At 35.2% G+C, this 15813-nt stretch overlaps 1 protein-coding gene across 1 annotated transcript in view; it reads right to left on the bottom strand.

The window, feature by feature from the left end:
* MTMR9 (myotubularin related protein 9) overlaps window positions 1–10265 on the bottom strand; it is a 34315-nt gene extending 24050 nt beyond the window's left edge. Inside the window, exons 1-2 of the mRNA XM_003758071.4 lie at window positions 9710–10265; window positions 5488–5596 (exon numbers count right to left, since the gene is read on the bottom strand). Of these exons, the coding sequence (XP_003758119.1) occupies window positions 5488–5596; window positions 9710–9891 (291 nt within the window). The 5' untranslated portion in view covers window positions 9892–10265. The remainder of the gene's footprint in view (window positions 1–5487; window positions 5597–9709) is intronic.
* Window positions 10266–15813: the final 5548 nt, after the last annotated feature.

Consider the following 15813-nt stretch of genomic DNA (forward strand, 5'->3'; position numbering starts at 1 on the left):
ACAGAAGAAGCTGGTTTTATTTTCATGGAAAAGATGCCATAGTTTATACTTAGATTCAACAAGGCATTTAAAAAACCAAAGTAACAGCAACAATAATGAGGGTAACTAAAATTTATATAGTGCTTAAAGGTTTGCAAAACTATTTTTATATATTCTCATTTGGTCACTATAAGCCAGGTAAATGAGAATTTATTGTATGCCAACTATGTGTCAGGCAAAAAGCCCCTCCCTTAAAAGAGCTTACACTCCAAGTGGAGACATTGAGTAAATTGCCTTGTTTTCCCCATACAATACACCATATCTCTACATTAGGCATTTTGCTGGCTATGCAACTTTCTGTCTCCATCTCTGACTTCTAATTTTCTTCAAGTCTCATTCAAAGTTCCATATTAACTTTCTCAGTCTTCCTTAGTGCCTTCCCTCTGAAATTACCTTCAATTTATCTGATATAAATCTTTATCAACTCTTCCCAGATTAATTCTGGTATTCTATCCACTATTTTACACTAATCTATACTTGTAGTTGGTGAAATTGATCCAAACAACAGTTTCATTTAAAATAATGACAAAACGCCTCTCCTGATCCTCTTTAATTCTAGTGCCCTACTTCTGTTGATTATTTCCAATTTTCTCTTATATAACCTGTTTATACATAATTGTTTGCAAATAGTCTCTCCAATCAGACAAAGCTTCTTCAAAGCAGAGACGATCAAATTTTTATCTTTCTTTTTATCTTCTGTGCTTAGCACAGTGGCTAGCATATTAGTAGGGGCTACTGCTTGATAATTCAATTTAAAAAACATAGACAGAAATAAAGAGAAAAAATTACTAGACACTTATTGTTCGTAGGTATGTCATACCAATATAATAAAAATGACAATAATAAAATTTACAGATTTATTGTTAATACCATATTAATGTTAATACCCTATATATTAATACCAAAGGGAATTGTAAAAAAACTAAACAAAATACAACAAAATTAATTTGGGAAAACAAAGGAAGAGATAATCAAAGGAAATAATGAAAAAAATCGAGAAGGGGATTAGCATTACCAGACTTTAATAATATCTTAGTATCATGACATGATAGGTCACGTACGCCTATCCCTTAGTTTTCAGTTGAGAATACCACAGCCATATACCACATTAATATAAAGCTAAGATTAAATTCAAAAGGTCATACCACATTAAAAATTATAAGAACATGAGATCTATTACTTTTAGTGACAATGAATAGGAAAACTCCTAACTACACAAAGGATGATGGAGATCATAAAAACCAAACAGGCAATTTTGATTACATAAAATTTAAAAGCTCTTACACAAATAAAATTTTTATGGAATTAGAAAATAAATAATAGAAGGGGGGAAATGTTTGCACTGCCTAGCAATTGACCAACAAATATTTATTAATGCAGGGTGCATATAAATGCAAAGAAAGACACAATTTTCATTTGCAAGCAATTTATATTCCATGGTGGACTAATAAATATAAAGAAAATAATTACAAATAAATATGAAGCAGAGGTTAAATACAAATAAATTCAAAGGAAGAAAAGCAATAGTAGCTGGAGATCAGAGAAGGTTTCATACAGAAGAAGATATTTCAAGAGAATATATTCAAGAGAGAGGTATTTATTGAAGGAAAACGGCACTCTCTCTGTGCCTCAAACACAATACCCATCTCCCTTCACCTTACCTCCGTCCTGCCTGTTCCCTGTACTTGGATTGTACTCCCTCTTTACCTCTGCCTCAGAATTCCTTTCTTTCAAGAAATATCTCTCTCTTGAATATTAAAAAAAATCAGTTAAATGATAATGACGCAAATTGAAGTAAGCAAAACCAGGAAAATACACACAATTGTAATCTAATATATTTTTGGACGAGAGATCAGTTTAGGAGAAAAGATTATGAACTCTGCTTTGGACATGTTGAACACTAGGGATAGGAAGAAAAGTCCTATATATACTAAAATATTTATAGTAGCTTTTTTTGTGGTAACAAAGAACTGGAAACAAAGTAGATAGCCATCAAATGGAGAATGCTATATTATTGTACGTGGATGTTATAAAATATTACTTCATTTAAAAAAAAATAATGACTGAAGAATTAAAAAATCAGTCAGTTAAATAACAATGATGCAAATTGAAGTAATCAAAACCAGGAAAATATACACCATTATTAAATTTTTTTTTGGAAACCAAAAAGTCTTTATTTGGTCTAGTTTCTTTCTTTCTTTCTTTCTTTTTTTCTATTATAGCTTTTTATTTACAAGATATATGCATGGGTAATTTTTCAGCACTGACGATTGCAAAACCTTTTGTTACAACTTTTTCCCTCCTTCCTCCCCACCCCTCCCCCAGATGGCAGGTTGACCAATACATGTTAAGTATGTTAAAATATAAATTAAATACATTATATGCATATATGTCCAAACAGTTATTTTGCTGTATAAAAAGAATTGGACTTTGAAATTGTGTACAATTAGCATGTGAAGGAAATAAAAAATGCAGGCGGACAAAAATAGAGTGAGTGGGAATTCTATGTAGTGGTTCATAGTCATCTCCCAGAGTTCTTTTGCTGGGCGTAGCTGGTTCAATTCATTACTATTCTATTGGAACTGATTTGGTTCATCTCATTGTTGAAGATGGCCAGGTCCATCAGAATTGATCTTCATATAGTATCATTGTTGAAGTATATAATGATCTCCTTGTCCTGCTCATTTCACTCAGCATCAGTTCATGTAAGTCTCTCCAGGACTTTCTGAAATCATCTTGCTGGTCATTTTTTACAGAACAATAGTATTCCATAATATTCATATATACCACAATTTACTCAGCCATTCTCCAATTGATGGGAATCCACTCAGTTTCCAGTTTCTGGCCACTACAAAGAGGGTTGCTACAAACATTCTTGCACATACAGGTCTCTTTCCTTTCTTTAAAATTTCTTTGGGATATAAGCCCAGTAGTAATATTGCTGGATCGATCAAGGGGTATGCACAGTCTGATAACTTTTTGAGTATAGTTCCAAATTGCTCTTCAGAATGGCTGGATGTATTCACAATTCCACCAACAATGAAACATACATGATTATAATCTAATATATTTTTAATAAAGTGGAAACTAAATGCAGTATAATTACAATGAACAAGACTGACCCTGAAGAAAAAAGGAGAAAATGCACTTGTCCCTTTTTTGAACAAACTTGGTTTGGCAACTTGATGTGGAACAGTGCCTATAATTTAAGGATTGGTTTATGTATTAATTTGTTTTGTATAACTGCCTTTTTTCTTCTCTTTGTAACATAAGATAGTTCTCTGGGTAGAGGGAGGAACAAATTTGAATAAGCCATAAGAACAAATCAAAGTAACTTGATTCAAAGTAGTCTTTCACATGATTTTTAATAGTTTATAATTCTTTTAAGAACTATTCATTTACTTTGACTCGTTACCTTTTAAGATTCTTGGCCTCTTAAATTAAATAATTTCCTACATGTATCTTAAATCTTTATCAGAGATAGATGACTCAGACTTTTTTTAATTAGTTAGTTGCTCTCTTATCCTGGCTATGTTCTATTTGTACAAAACCTTTTCAGATTCATGTAATATATATAAATTTTTACCCTTTTGATCTTTCTCCTTTTTTTAGTTACAGATTCTTTCCCAGGCTTAATTGTGAATAGTATCTCTATCCATTTTCCTCCTTTTCTTTTTTTAAATGACATAAATATTTATATTTAATAGAGATTTCACTGTGAGGAATATACCTCAAGACTATGAATGATAAAAAGGTCCTATATTCAACAAAACATTTACAGCTACATGTTTTATACTGGTTTTTGGAAACAAAGTAGATACCCATCAATTAGGGAATAATTAAACATGTTGTGGAACATGAATGTAATAGGTTATTTTTATACTGCAAGAAATGATAAATATAGAGAAACATGGAAAGACTTCTAGGAACTAATGAAAAAAGAAGTAAACAGACTTATATTGTAATTTATATTATATATATACAATTTATATCATAACTATAGTGATATATATGGAGTGAACAATAACCAAAACAAACAACTTATTGCTATGAATTTGTAATGAACAAACATGGCCTCATAAGAAGGATGTGAGAATTCAGCTTCCCTCCTTTCTTTAAAGAGGTGAGGAAGATTGAATATGAAATACTTCATATAACATAGACTTGGTTGAAATGTTGGTTAATTATAAATTATTTTTCCCCTTTGTCTTCTTTTGTCATAATGGATAGTCCTCTCAGAGGGGGAAAAGAGATAGTTAAGAAATGCATAGGTGATATAAAATTAAAACAAAACAAAACAAAACAATAAAGACATTTAAAAGTATAGGTTTACCTGATTTTATCTAAGTTGACATGTACTAAGAAGGTTAAGTGTAAATCAAATTGGGGTACCTCATAAATACATTAAGGGAAGTTTGCTTGCTAATTAAAAGTAATTTACAGTGAATCCTTTTTTTAATGCAAACAATCTTTTTTTTTTTTTAAAGTGAATAATCTAATTTATCTTAGCTCTTTTTTGTAAACCTGGAGTATGAGTAATTTAAAATTTGTTCTGGAAGATCATATATAATATGTCCCATTTAAATCAATTCTTGTGGTCTAGTTCTGATTTTCAAAGTGTTTTTGTTAAAAACATTGCAACCAAATTATAGCAATTAACATAATGTGCACTGTATTTTTCTGAATAATTTTAGCAATACACTGATTATTTGTCTAAATTCAGGTTTTATATTAAGAATATAATGCATTAAATTTTAAACATTTACGTCAAACATATTTTGAGTTCAAATTTAAGTATTTCCATGTCAAAAATTTAGGTTGTTGACTTAAAAAAAATTCTATATAACAATGTCATGAAAATCTTTGAAAAGATAACTCATTCTGATTTGCTTTTGATAATTCTTTCAGGGTATAGTCTCATCAGTAGAATTAATAAGTCACAATGATTATTTTTATAACTTTTCTGGATTGTGCTCCAAAAAGATTCTAGAAGTTCATAATTCTACTAGCAATAAAGGAGAACATTTGCTCTTTCACAATCCTGTCAGCACTTTTAATTATTTTTATCAATATGAAGCCAAATGCTCCATTTTAAAGATATGGAAGCTAACAGTCAACTTCCCAAAGGCTAGCAACTTCCCCAAAATGAAAGAATCAGTGTCAGAGCTAAAACTTCAAAAAGAATTTTTAGGGAATTTTCACTTGAGATGAATACAATTATATCATCCTAGAAACTAATAAATTTCCAAAATATGAGTATAACACTAAATGAGGGTTAGAAATTTAAGACAGATGTTGAACCTTACAAAGAAGGATACATTACACTAAAAGATGCTTTAGTTACCTAAGTCAAATAGAAGGACCCTGATTATCTGCAATTGTCTTGGATTTAAGTAAAAATTCTCTTTTCTTATTTCCTTAACACAACTTCTTTGACAGAGCTCTTACCTCAATGGAACTGGCAATATTTAAACATTCTTCCATGCCAGGAATGTCCAACTGAATAATCCGCAGATCTTTGCATTTTATGATTATGGTACCCAATGATCCCACGAATCTGAAATATAGTATGTCATGCACAGAAATAAAGAGAAACATTTTAAAAAGAAAACTTCAATCTGTAAAAAAAAAGTACTCGCCTAAACTATTCAACTCTACTAATAATGAAATCATCTTTCTGAATAATGTACTATACAATAAAATCTAAATTCACATTAATTGGGGGAAGGAATCCATAAAAAGTATGAACTTCAAACAAATATATTACTTTAAAATATACACACAATAATTAAAATTAGGCTAATTCACCTAGGAGACTTGATTTAAAAATAGATATAAAAATGACTTGTCTCAACTATTTATTCCTGATATTTCCAAAATTCAGTACAGTTCCTTTATAAACTTATAAAATCTATTTACAACTATTTAGCACAAAGTAAATGCCATATATATGTTTACTCCCTCCTTTTCTTCTAGCAATTAATCAACTCTCCTTTCCTCTAACAATTAACTTCCTTATTTTTTTTACCCTCTATATAAGTCCCATATTTTTCCAGCTACTAAGATTATTCTCATGTTAATAGCTAATTCAAAAGAGTTAATTCAAAACTGGTCAGCTGTCCTGCATTCTAAAAGTACCTCAGACTATAAGCAATAGCCTGATTTTAAAAAAATTCTCTTGCTGATAATTAATTAAGCCAAATTAATACATAATACTTTTCCAGCTTAACCAATTTCTATAAAAGCAGAAAAACTTGAAGAAGAGAATTTGAAAACTCCAAAATTTATTTTTTAAAAAATAGTTATAATAAGGATACTTGTTAACCTGAAACTCTGTTACTATACAATTTTTACTACTCTGCTTTCAAGAAAGAGGAGAGAATTCCCAGTCCCTAGGACATCTAGCTCCTAACATATTCTATACCATTATTCAGTTTCTATCAGAGCACTGGGCTTGGAATCTAGAAGACCCAAGTTCAAATCTTCTCACATTTACTCTGTCAAGTGACTTTACTGACATCTGCTTCAACTTCAACTTGGAACTTCAACTATAAAATAGGAATGATAATAGCATATATTTTCTAGAGTTGTGATTCTCATGAGATAATATTTGTAAAATTCTTAGCACAACACCTAGCACAAAGTGCTACATAAACATTAGTTATGACGCTATTATTATTATTAGTTCTTTAGTCACCAAGAAACCTTTTTAGTACTGTCATCAAATCAGCCCAGAAAAATTGCTTTAAAAGAGAAATAAATCCCTGATTATTTTTTAGAGCCTTCAACACTTGGATCTCAATACTCTTTCTTGGAGCTTTTAATTTAATTCAAAGTCTACTTCTAGAAAATTTTCATTAATGAAAGGTGTCTCCACATTAATGAAATCACAGATTCAAATAAAAAAAAGGGAGGGTGGGGGAAATGACATCACTTGGGCACCAAATGGATGCATTTCAAATACAACCATGACAAAATAAACTGAAACTGAAGGTAGACCTCTTTATCATATGTAAAAAAAAAAAAAAAATTTAAAAAAATAAATAACAAGCAACATGAGGGAAAATGTTTCCATTGTGATGATTTGTAGCTTATGATTCTTTTTATTTCCTCTTGAATGGAAGATGGCAGAAGGAGAAACCAGACATTAAAAGAATACAAAGTAATAAGAATAGCCAAGATAGTGAAGAGAAAAGGAAGATTGAGATAAGGCTGTGTGAGTTGTGTATCTTGTCTCTTCCACTGGACTACAAGCTGAGGAGCTTGTGTGGTTGTAGACAAAATAAAGTTTTTACACCTCTTTTTTGCAAACTTCATAGTGCCTCGTACTAACACATAAGCACTTAATTCTGGGGCAAGTGATAAATATTTGAAGCAAAAGAGACCAGGAGCAAAAGTTATAACTGTTTATAATGGGAAACAAGGTCTCCTGAGTAGCTATTTTAATAAGTTGTATGATTTGGAGCAAAAGAGCCTTCCTAAATTTACCAATCCTTCTTCCACCAGAAATTTCATCATTAGAGAATACACCTAAGGCATGACTTTCTAAGCACTCTTGTTTAAAATCTGAGTGTTTCCTTTGTGCAAAACATATCAAGTTGTTGTCAAACATTTAAATTTTTAGTTTGCTAGCTTTAAATTTCCTCCTGGATTTTTAGTTAGTATTATTTGTACAACTGTTGTTCAATTCAGTTCCTTCTTCCGAACCTCAATTTCCTCCTCTGCAAGGGATGATGTCTAAAATCCCTCCAACACTGTACAAGTCTAGTTTCTGAGTTCAAGAGGCTATAAAGGAAATAGGAATTTTGATTTCTAAGACAGCTAAGCCAAAGTGAGAGATGACTAGGAACTAAAAAGGGCTCTTTTACAATTTTGCTTAGGGCAGGACTGGTTGGGGGAAGACCTATTTCTTTCATAGAAAGCAGAAGTAATCCATTACAAAACTGTATCATCTCAACTAAAAATAGACCAATACAAGCAACCTGTACAAAGGACAGAAGAAGGAAGATAGAACGTCCAGTGTGAAGAACAAAGCGGCCAATTTGGAATTACTGTAGATATCATATAGGTAGGTACAACAGGCCTAGAATATAAAGGGTTTTAAAGGGCAAAGGAGTTTACAATGATTGGGAGGTACTGGAGTTTATGAAAGGGAAGTGAATGTGTTTTAGGAATATTATTTCAGCAGTTGGGTAGAACAGAATTGTCAAATGAGTGAATTAAATTAAAATGTAATTGAGAAATATTTAAATAAAAATACAACATAGTCAATGCTCATTTATGGTTTTCTAAACCAATCAATTTTTATTGAGTTTGACATCACTGATGTAGAGAATGAATCGAAAAAGGAAAAGAGTGAAAAAAGGAGAATCCAGAGAGTACAGGGCCTGACTAGCAATGGAGAGAAGGGAACAATGTTTGGGGAGGGGCAGAAATAAGAGATGGCACCCAACTGGATCCCTGGAATTAGGCAGAGTAAGGAGTCAAGGAGGGTTCAGACTTTGAACTGGACTTACTGGAACAATAGAAGTGTCCTTGACAGAAATAAAGTTCATTAGAGAAATGGAGAAAAGAGGAAGAGAAAATATTTTGTTTGGATATATAGAGTTTGGCTTGAGCTAGATTATCCAGTCCCAAATGTCCAATAGAGAGTAGCTGATGTGGGAATGAAGACCAATAAAGAGGCTAGAGCTAGATAGGTAGATGTGAGAGTAGTCAAGCTAGAAAAACTGAACCAATGGGAGTTGATAAAATTGACCAAGTGAAAGAAAAAGAAGAGCCCAGGACCAAAAGAAAAAAAAAAAGCGACTTGCAAAGTTAACTAGCCATTCAGGAGGAAATCTAAAGCTATAAATAAAGACTACAAACATTATGCCTTGATGGCATAACAGGTTAATCAAATGACAGGATGAATAAATAATAAAATCCAACAAAACAGACAGAATCTGAAGTCTTAGAATCCATAAAGAGCCAAGAATTCCAATTTTATTCAAAGTTGTTAAAATTAGTTTACAGATTCGACCTTACTGTAAAAACAATATGCAAGAAAGCGTTATTATCTCAATTTTACGACAGGTAAAGAAACTGGAGTATAATAAAAAAACGATAAAGGTTAATGAAGCATCCATTTGAGATGGCCTCAAAATGAAGCTAAAATAGAACGATTTCGAATAACTGATAGGCAGTGAATCTGATATACAGGTGGCTTATAATTAGGTTCCTCTTTTAGGCTATTTTCCCCACTTTCCAAATCTCTCACAATTCAGATCCTAAGGAGGGACCTGAAAAGGCAAAACATTCTCCAGGAATTCAGAAGTTACTTTGGAGAGAGGAAAACATCATTTAAAAAAAACTACTCTGGGACGAACGCCGGAGTTCCAAATCAGTTCATAAACATTGATGAAATGCCTACTAGGTGGTAGGCATGGAGTTAAATGTCAGGGAGACCCAGAACAGCCGGGAAAGTTTCTGCCCTTGGGGAACTTGCAATTACCAGGGAAAACAGACAAATAATTGTGTACAAATGAGGTACAGGCGGATTAAACGGGACGGAGCAGGAAACGGCCTTTGAAATTAAGCAATCCAAGGCTACCTCCCTACAACTCTTTTAACATTAGAGAAGACTGAGGCCCGCAGGATTATCTGTCCGAGTTCATCGAGCAGGACTCACCGCTTCTCGATGGAGTCGATGTTAGAGTGGAGCAGCCACAACTCCTCCGTGTTATCCTGCCGGGAGGACAGGATCAGGTGATGGCCGGTCAGGCATAGCGTGCCTTCCACAGCCGGGTAGAAGGGCCGGTGCAGCACCACGTTATCCACTCGCGGTGTCTTAATCAGCTCCGCGAACTCCATAGCGGCCGGGGGGGACCAGGAACCCGAGGAAAAGGCCGCAGGGCCTGGTCGTTCCTCTCTTCCCTCCTTCCTCAAGCTCCCGGCGGCCGGCCCCTCGAGCCCGGTCCGGAGGGCCCCGTCTCCCACACCAGCCCGGGCCGGGGGTCTCAAACGGCCAGGAGCTGTTTCCCCGGCAACCCCGTCTAAGGGAACCGGGGGGCGTGGGGGAGAAGGGGGGGGGGTCCTCTTCCGGGGAGCGGGGAAAGCGAAGGGATCTCAGGCCCCGCACATCTCCAGGCAGCAGTCCACTCCGGACGGAAGTAGCTCACGCCCAGAGCCCCCGAGCGACTCCGGGCGGAAGTGGCTGACGCCGAGCCCTCGAGCGACTCCGGGCGGAAGTAGCGGAGGCCGATTGTGAGAGTAGTTCTGTGGCTCGCGTGCCCGGAAATGGTGCTTTCAGATTTAAATTCCTCCTCCTCTCCCGATTCCTACTCATACGGAAGGAAGGAAGTGGGAAGCCTGGTCCCTGCCACTCTTGTTCCCCTGAGCTTCAGAAGCCTCGGAACAAAAGGGCCGCAAGCCTGAGGCCATCTGTGGTGCGGAGCTCGGACCGTGAAGCCCATGGCCACAACCCCTAGCAGCTGAGACGTGCGGATTGGGGCTGGGGGCCCCCGGCCTAGAGTCCGGAAGTGTCAGAGGGCGTCTGGTCCCCTCCGGAAACCGAGGCCCAGCGTGGGCTGATTTGGTACTGGAGAAAAGTGAGCTCCGCAAGGAGCGGCAGGCCGGGCACTCGGGAGCTGGGCTCCCTCGCAGACAGGTGGTGCATCTTAGTGCCCGCTAGGTGGCGCAGGCGGCTAAAGCGCCAGACCCGCGTCAGGCAAGACCCGATGCAAAAGCTGGCAGTGCGAGCCCGGGCAAGCACGGTGAAGTCCGGATGGTAACCGCAGACACCTCGCAGGGCTGTTGTGAGGCTCCAGCGACGAGTGTGTGGCGCTGTTTGGCTTTGGTTTTTAAAGCAGCAGGTGTTTATACAAGCTCCCCTCCCCCCCCATCTCCATCTCTCTCCATTTATTGAGAGACTAAACCTTTATTCATACTGCTTGTTTTTAATTTTTATTCTTCCTGATTTAAATTACACCTTCAGTTTTAAATTGTTTTTTTTTTCTCTTCTGGTCTGTTCTGTATATTTTAAATATATTTTAATATTTAATAATGAATATTAATATTTAAATTACACCTTCAGTTTTAAATTGTTTTTTTTTTCTCTTCTGGTCTGTTCTGTATATTTTAAATATATTTTAATATTTAATATTTAATAATGAATATTAATATTTAATAATAATAATAAATTATCGCCGTTGCTATTTCCTCTTCATCCTTATTCCTTCCAACTAAAAACCCAGCGGAGGTTGTAACGCATTAAGCAGTTAAACAGAAAGAATCAAAGGCTCAGTGGAGATATGGCTGGTCGTTACATTCCTCAAAGTTCTCATATCTTTCAAAATTATTTTTCTTTAAAATATTTGCATCTTTATATAAATTGTTCTACTGCTTCTGCTCACTCCACCGGAGGTTAGTGGATACTACCTCTCATACTTTCTTATGGTGCAATAAAATCTATATCAGATCGAGGTGTTTTTTCTCCTTTAAATTCATAATTGAAGGGAATAGTAAATTTTAGTTAGAAGTTAGTGAAAATAAAATGTATTTTTTTAAATCTACATTCACAATTCCCTGAAATCTCTTCACTGATTCCAAAGAGGTTTTGTGCACCCAAAATTAAGGACCCCTGCCTTATAAATTAATAAGCATTCCCTTACATTCTGGTTCTTTTCTTTTTCCATTTCAATCCCCTTTTAGAATTGAGAAGTTCGTTTTGATCATTACTAATCCCTCCTCTGTATTATCTTTACTTTTAACTTCTCTTTATTTTTTTTTTTTAATTCTTTAATGAGTTTAATGTGCTTCTACATCACACTGTGTTTATCCCCTTTCCCATTTCAGGTAAGAGTAAGATTTACCTGCTCACTTCCTAGACCCCATCCTTCACATTTATAAATTTTCACACACCTGAATTTTGAGAACTAGGAAGTTCAATCTTTTCCCACCCTCCTTTCTAAACCAATTTATTCTTTTTACCCTTTTCTTTTCTCTCTTCAGATTCTTAGCGCAGAACCAGAGTCCTGTTTTTCTTAATTTCCTTAATGCCTTTTGAAGATATTAAAGTCCAGAACAGACACTTGTTTCTTCTCCCCCCATTAAAATATTAACATCATCATATAGCTTCTTCCAGTTAGTTGCTCAAATTAAATTGCCTTTCTAGGTTAATCTGGATTTTGGTGTTTTCATTTTACCATTCCTACTTAGTTCTGCTTTTTTTTCCCCATAAAAAATGCCTGAAAATCTATGTTGGGGTAAAAGCTCTATTTCCTCCCTCCCCCACCCCCCAGGTTTATATTCAGCTTTGCTGGGTAAATTATTCTTCACTCTAAGCCTATCTCTTTTGTCTTTTAAATTTTGTTTTCCAATACTAATTCATGTTGCCAGGACTTATGTAATTCTGCCCACAGTTCCTTGGTACACGAATTTCTGGGTGCTTGCAACATTTTTTCTTTCAATTTTGGATTTTGGCAGTAACATTGCCAAAGTCCTAGATATTTTCTTTTTTTGAGATAACTTTTGGGAGGTGTTTGAGAATTCTTTCTAACTTCATTTTACCCTTGGCTTCCAAGAGTTGTGGATAGTTTTCATTTATGATTTCTTTAAGTATAGGGTCTAGCTTGGGGGTAAGATGTGGGATCTTCAGGGGCCCTCTTTGGTATAACAGGACAGAGTGCCACCTGAGTGCCTTTTTCACACCCATCACTGTCATGCCAGATGACTTTAAGGTTCCTGTTGCTTTCTGAGGCCTCTTGGGCTTTCTGAACACCCTGAGGCTTCCTGGGGGGGGAGTGAGGAGGGGCTTCCTTCCTGTTTTTTTGCTGTCTTTGTACACAATCTTGAAGACTAAATGTACCACTGGCAACACTGGAAGGCCACTGGCTTCTTTGCCTCCATGGATATTGGCTTTGTTAGTGTCCCTCTTTCCTATTACTGGTAGGTTTCCCAATGGGTATTTGTATATTTTTGAGAGAATTACAGTAGATTTTTTATCATTTTTTCAATCTGATGCTAATGTCAGCTTTTTCTAGAAAAGTTATATGAGAACTAGGCAGTCCTCCTCAGTTCAAGCAGCCATCTGCTATTTCCTGGCACCTTGAAATCTAGTTGATAATCCCTATGTAACAATTCTGTTTGTGAAATGACATCATTGCCCCATTAATAATTCTTGTCTTGTTAGCGTTCTTCCAGTTGGTAGACTGAACTTTCAGAGCTCTTGCTTTTGAAAAGTGGAAGGATCTCAATTTTGGATATTGTCATGTTTTCACCGTTTTATTTTATTTTATTTTTTGTTTTTTTGTTTTTGTTTTTGTTTTTTTTGTTTTGTTTTGTTTTTTGTTTTTGTCTTTTTGTTTGTTTGTTTTTTAAAATAAAGCTATATAAAGCTTGTGGATTAAACAGAATAAATTTCTAAATTAAAAAAAAAAAAAGATAATCCCTGTGTAATGCCAAAGGTCACTTTTAATGGGGTGACCAGTTCTTCCATTTGTCCTATTTCTTAATTCTACTTTAAGGTTATGACCGGTCCCTCTTAATGGTTGAGATAAAGGTGTTATAGACATTCCTTAATGTCATTAGAATATCAGTAACCTCCATCTATGAGGCTATCCCCACCTAGGTCTCTGCATTATGTCATTGTTCTTGTATTCCATAAAAGGCTCGCTGTCCTGATACTCGGGGCTAGACTCTTTGAGATGATAGTCTCGTCTAGCCCTGGGATCCAGTGGTCCCAGTATTTCTCTCCATTTAATAAACTATTGAATTGGTCTGTAATCTCTATCTTGCTCAGTTTCTTTTGGCAGTACACCTATTACAAATACATATACATTTTTTGCCTCTTTGCTGCTTTTTCCCTTCTGGCCAAATTTATCTAGTAGGGAATTACTAGAAGGGAAGTAGGGAAGAAGGAACATTTTTGATAGTTTCTCTCTGGAGAAGAAAATATCTATTTGGCCTTACTAAAATGGGCCTCATGTTGAAAGTGACTTTGTTGCCATGGTTCATAGAAAGAGCTTTGAGCTTAAAATCAAGAAAGCTAGGATTGAATTCTAGCTCTGATATCTTCTGAGGGCAAGAAGGGGGGAGGAATGTTGGCAAATCAGTTAACTTCTCTGAGTTTCATTTTCCTCACTGGTAAAGTTGAAGAGGTTGGAAAACATTATTTCTAAGGACCCTTTCTGCTCTAAATTCATGAGCCAATTACTTGGAGAAATAAGATATCTGCTTTTCATAGGACTTAAACTTCCAAAGGATTGCATTGCTCTCAGGTGTCACAGAGATAGTCAGCAAGACTGGGGTTTGCTAATTTTATCATTTTGTTGAATAGCTGTTGAATAGCTAAACCAATAATTGTAGGTTAGGAGACGTTTATTAATGGTTATACCAACGTGTTAAGGTCAAATAACTGAACATTACTTATCAGAAGAAACCAGATATTCTATAATTGCAGGTTTTATTCATATATATACTCTTAAGTATCTGAACCCAAAGAACCAAGTATTACATTTTTATAATTAATATCTTCCTAGTCATCTCTTCCTTCTAGCTATTATGGCTTCTATCAAATCTCAACTTATATCTGAACTTACACAAGATACTTCTTCTTTTCTCCCTCAATGCTAGTGCCTTCACCTCCAATTTGTACTGTAATTATCCTGAATGTATGTAGTTGTTTGCATAGTGTCTCCTCCAAAAATACAAGGTTCTTGAGGGCCTATTGTAGTGTCTGACTCATGGAAATTTCTTAATAAATATTGTTGACTTCAAATTTTGTGTTTCAGGCTTAAGAAAGAAAGAAAGAACAGGTGGTACCTGTTACTGCTGCAAGATTTCCCTGAAAGATTTCAGAATATGACCAAAGGACCTTCTACTGCCTCATGAGCATAACTGCTGTAGTTTGTTACATTCTAAGCGCTGCTAAACTCCTGCTTGTTCTCCAATTCTCTAACCCAAGCTAGTGCTATGTTCAGGGCAAGGCACATTTGTTATGTAAAAATAAGCTGATAGGTTAAATAATTAATTTTAAAATTGCCTTTTAGGTTTTATTTCTATACATCATTTTATCTCTAGTTGAAAAATTGATTTTCAAGGATTCAAATTATCAGCACCCCTGCTGATAGAAGAGAAAAATATAAATGGGGTGATGAAAGAACAGATAGTTTTTTAGTTGTTTTCAAAGTAGGGAGTGTTTAGGAAAAGAAACTTTAAAAGAGGAAAATAGATGAATAAATACAATAAGTAGATAGATGCCCTATTCTGAGAAGGAAGCATCATAACATGGAAAGATCACTCAACTGGAAAGGAGAAAGAAGGCTTGGCTTAGCTATATGACCTTTAGCAAATTACTTAATCTCTTTCTGAAATCCAGTTATCTCATCTGTAAAATAGTCATAATATATCTTGCCTATCTATCAGTGGTAAGGATTAAATCAAATGACGTCTGCAAAGTGCTTTCTAATGGTAAAATGTCACACAAATATAATAGGCTAGCATCTTTATCATATTCAGGACAGAGAAACTTTCTGTAATGCATGTTTATTTCAAGATTTTTTAAAACTGAAAGCTTACCCAAAATGCAGATTGATGATGATGATGACGACTACAACGGTTATAATATACAAAGGAGAATTAAATTCAAGTCGACAAACATTTACTAAACAACTGTGAGTACTGTTCTGGCCTCTGCTATGGAGCTTACATCTGTTCATTGTTAGTCAAGAATTAACAAGATTTTGCTTTCCATCCATTTTGCTAAGATGTTGCCGTACTTAATTCTAGAGAATT

This window comes from Sarcophilus harrisii, chromosome 2 (assembly GCF_902635505.1).
Source record: "Sarcophilus harrisii chromosome 2, mSarHar1.11, whole genome shotgun sequence".
Taxonomy (NCBI): domain Eukaryota; kingdom Metazoa; phylum Chordata; class Mammalia; order Dasyuromorphia; family Dasyuridae; genus Sarcophilus; species Sarcophilus harrisii.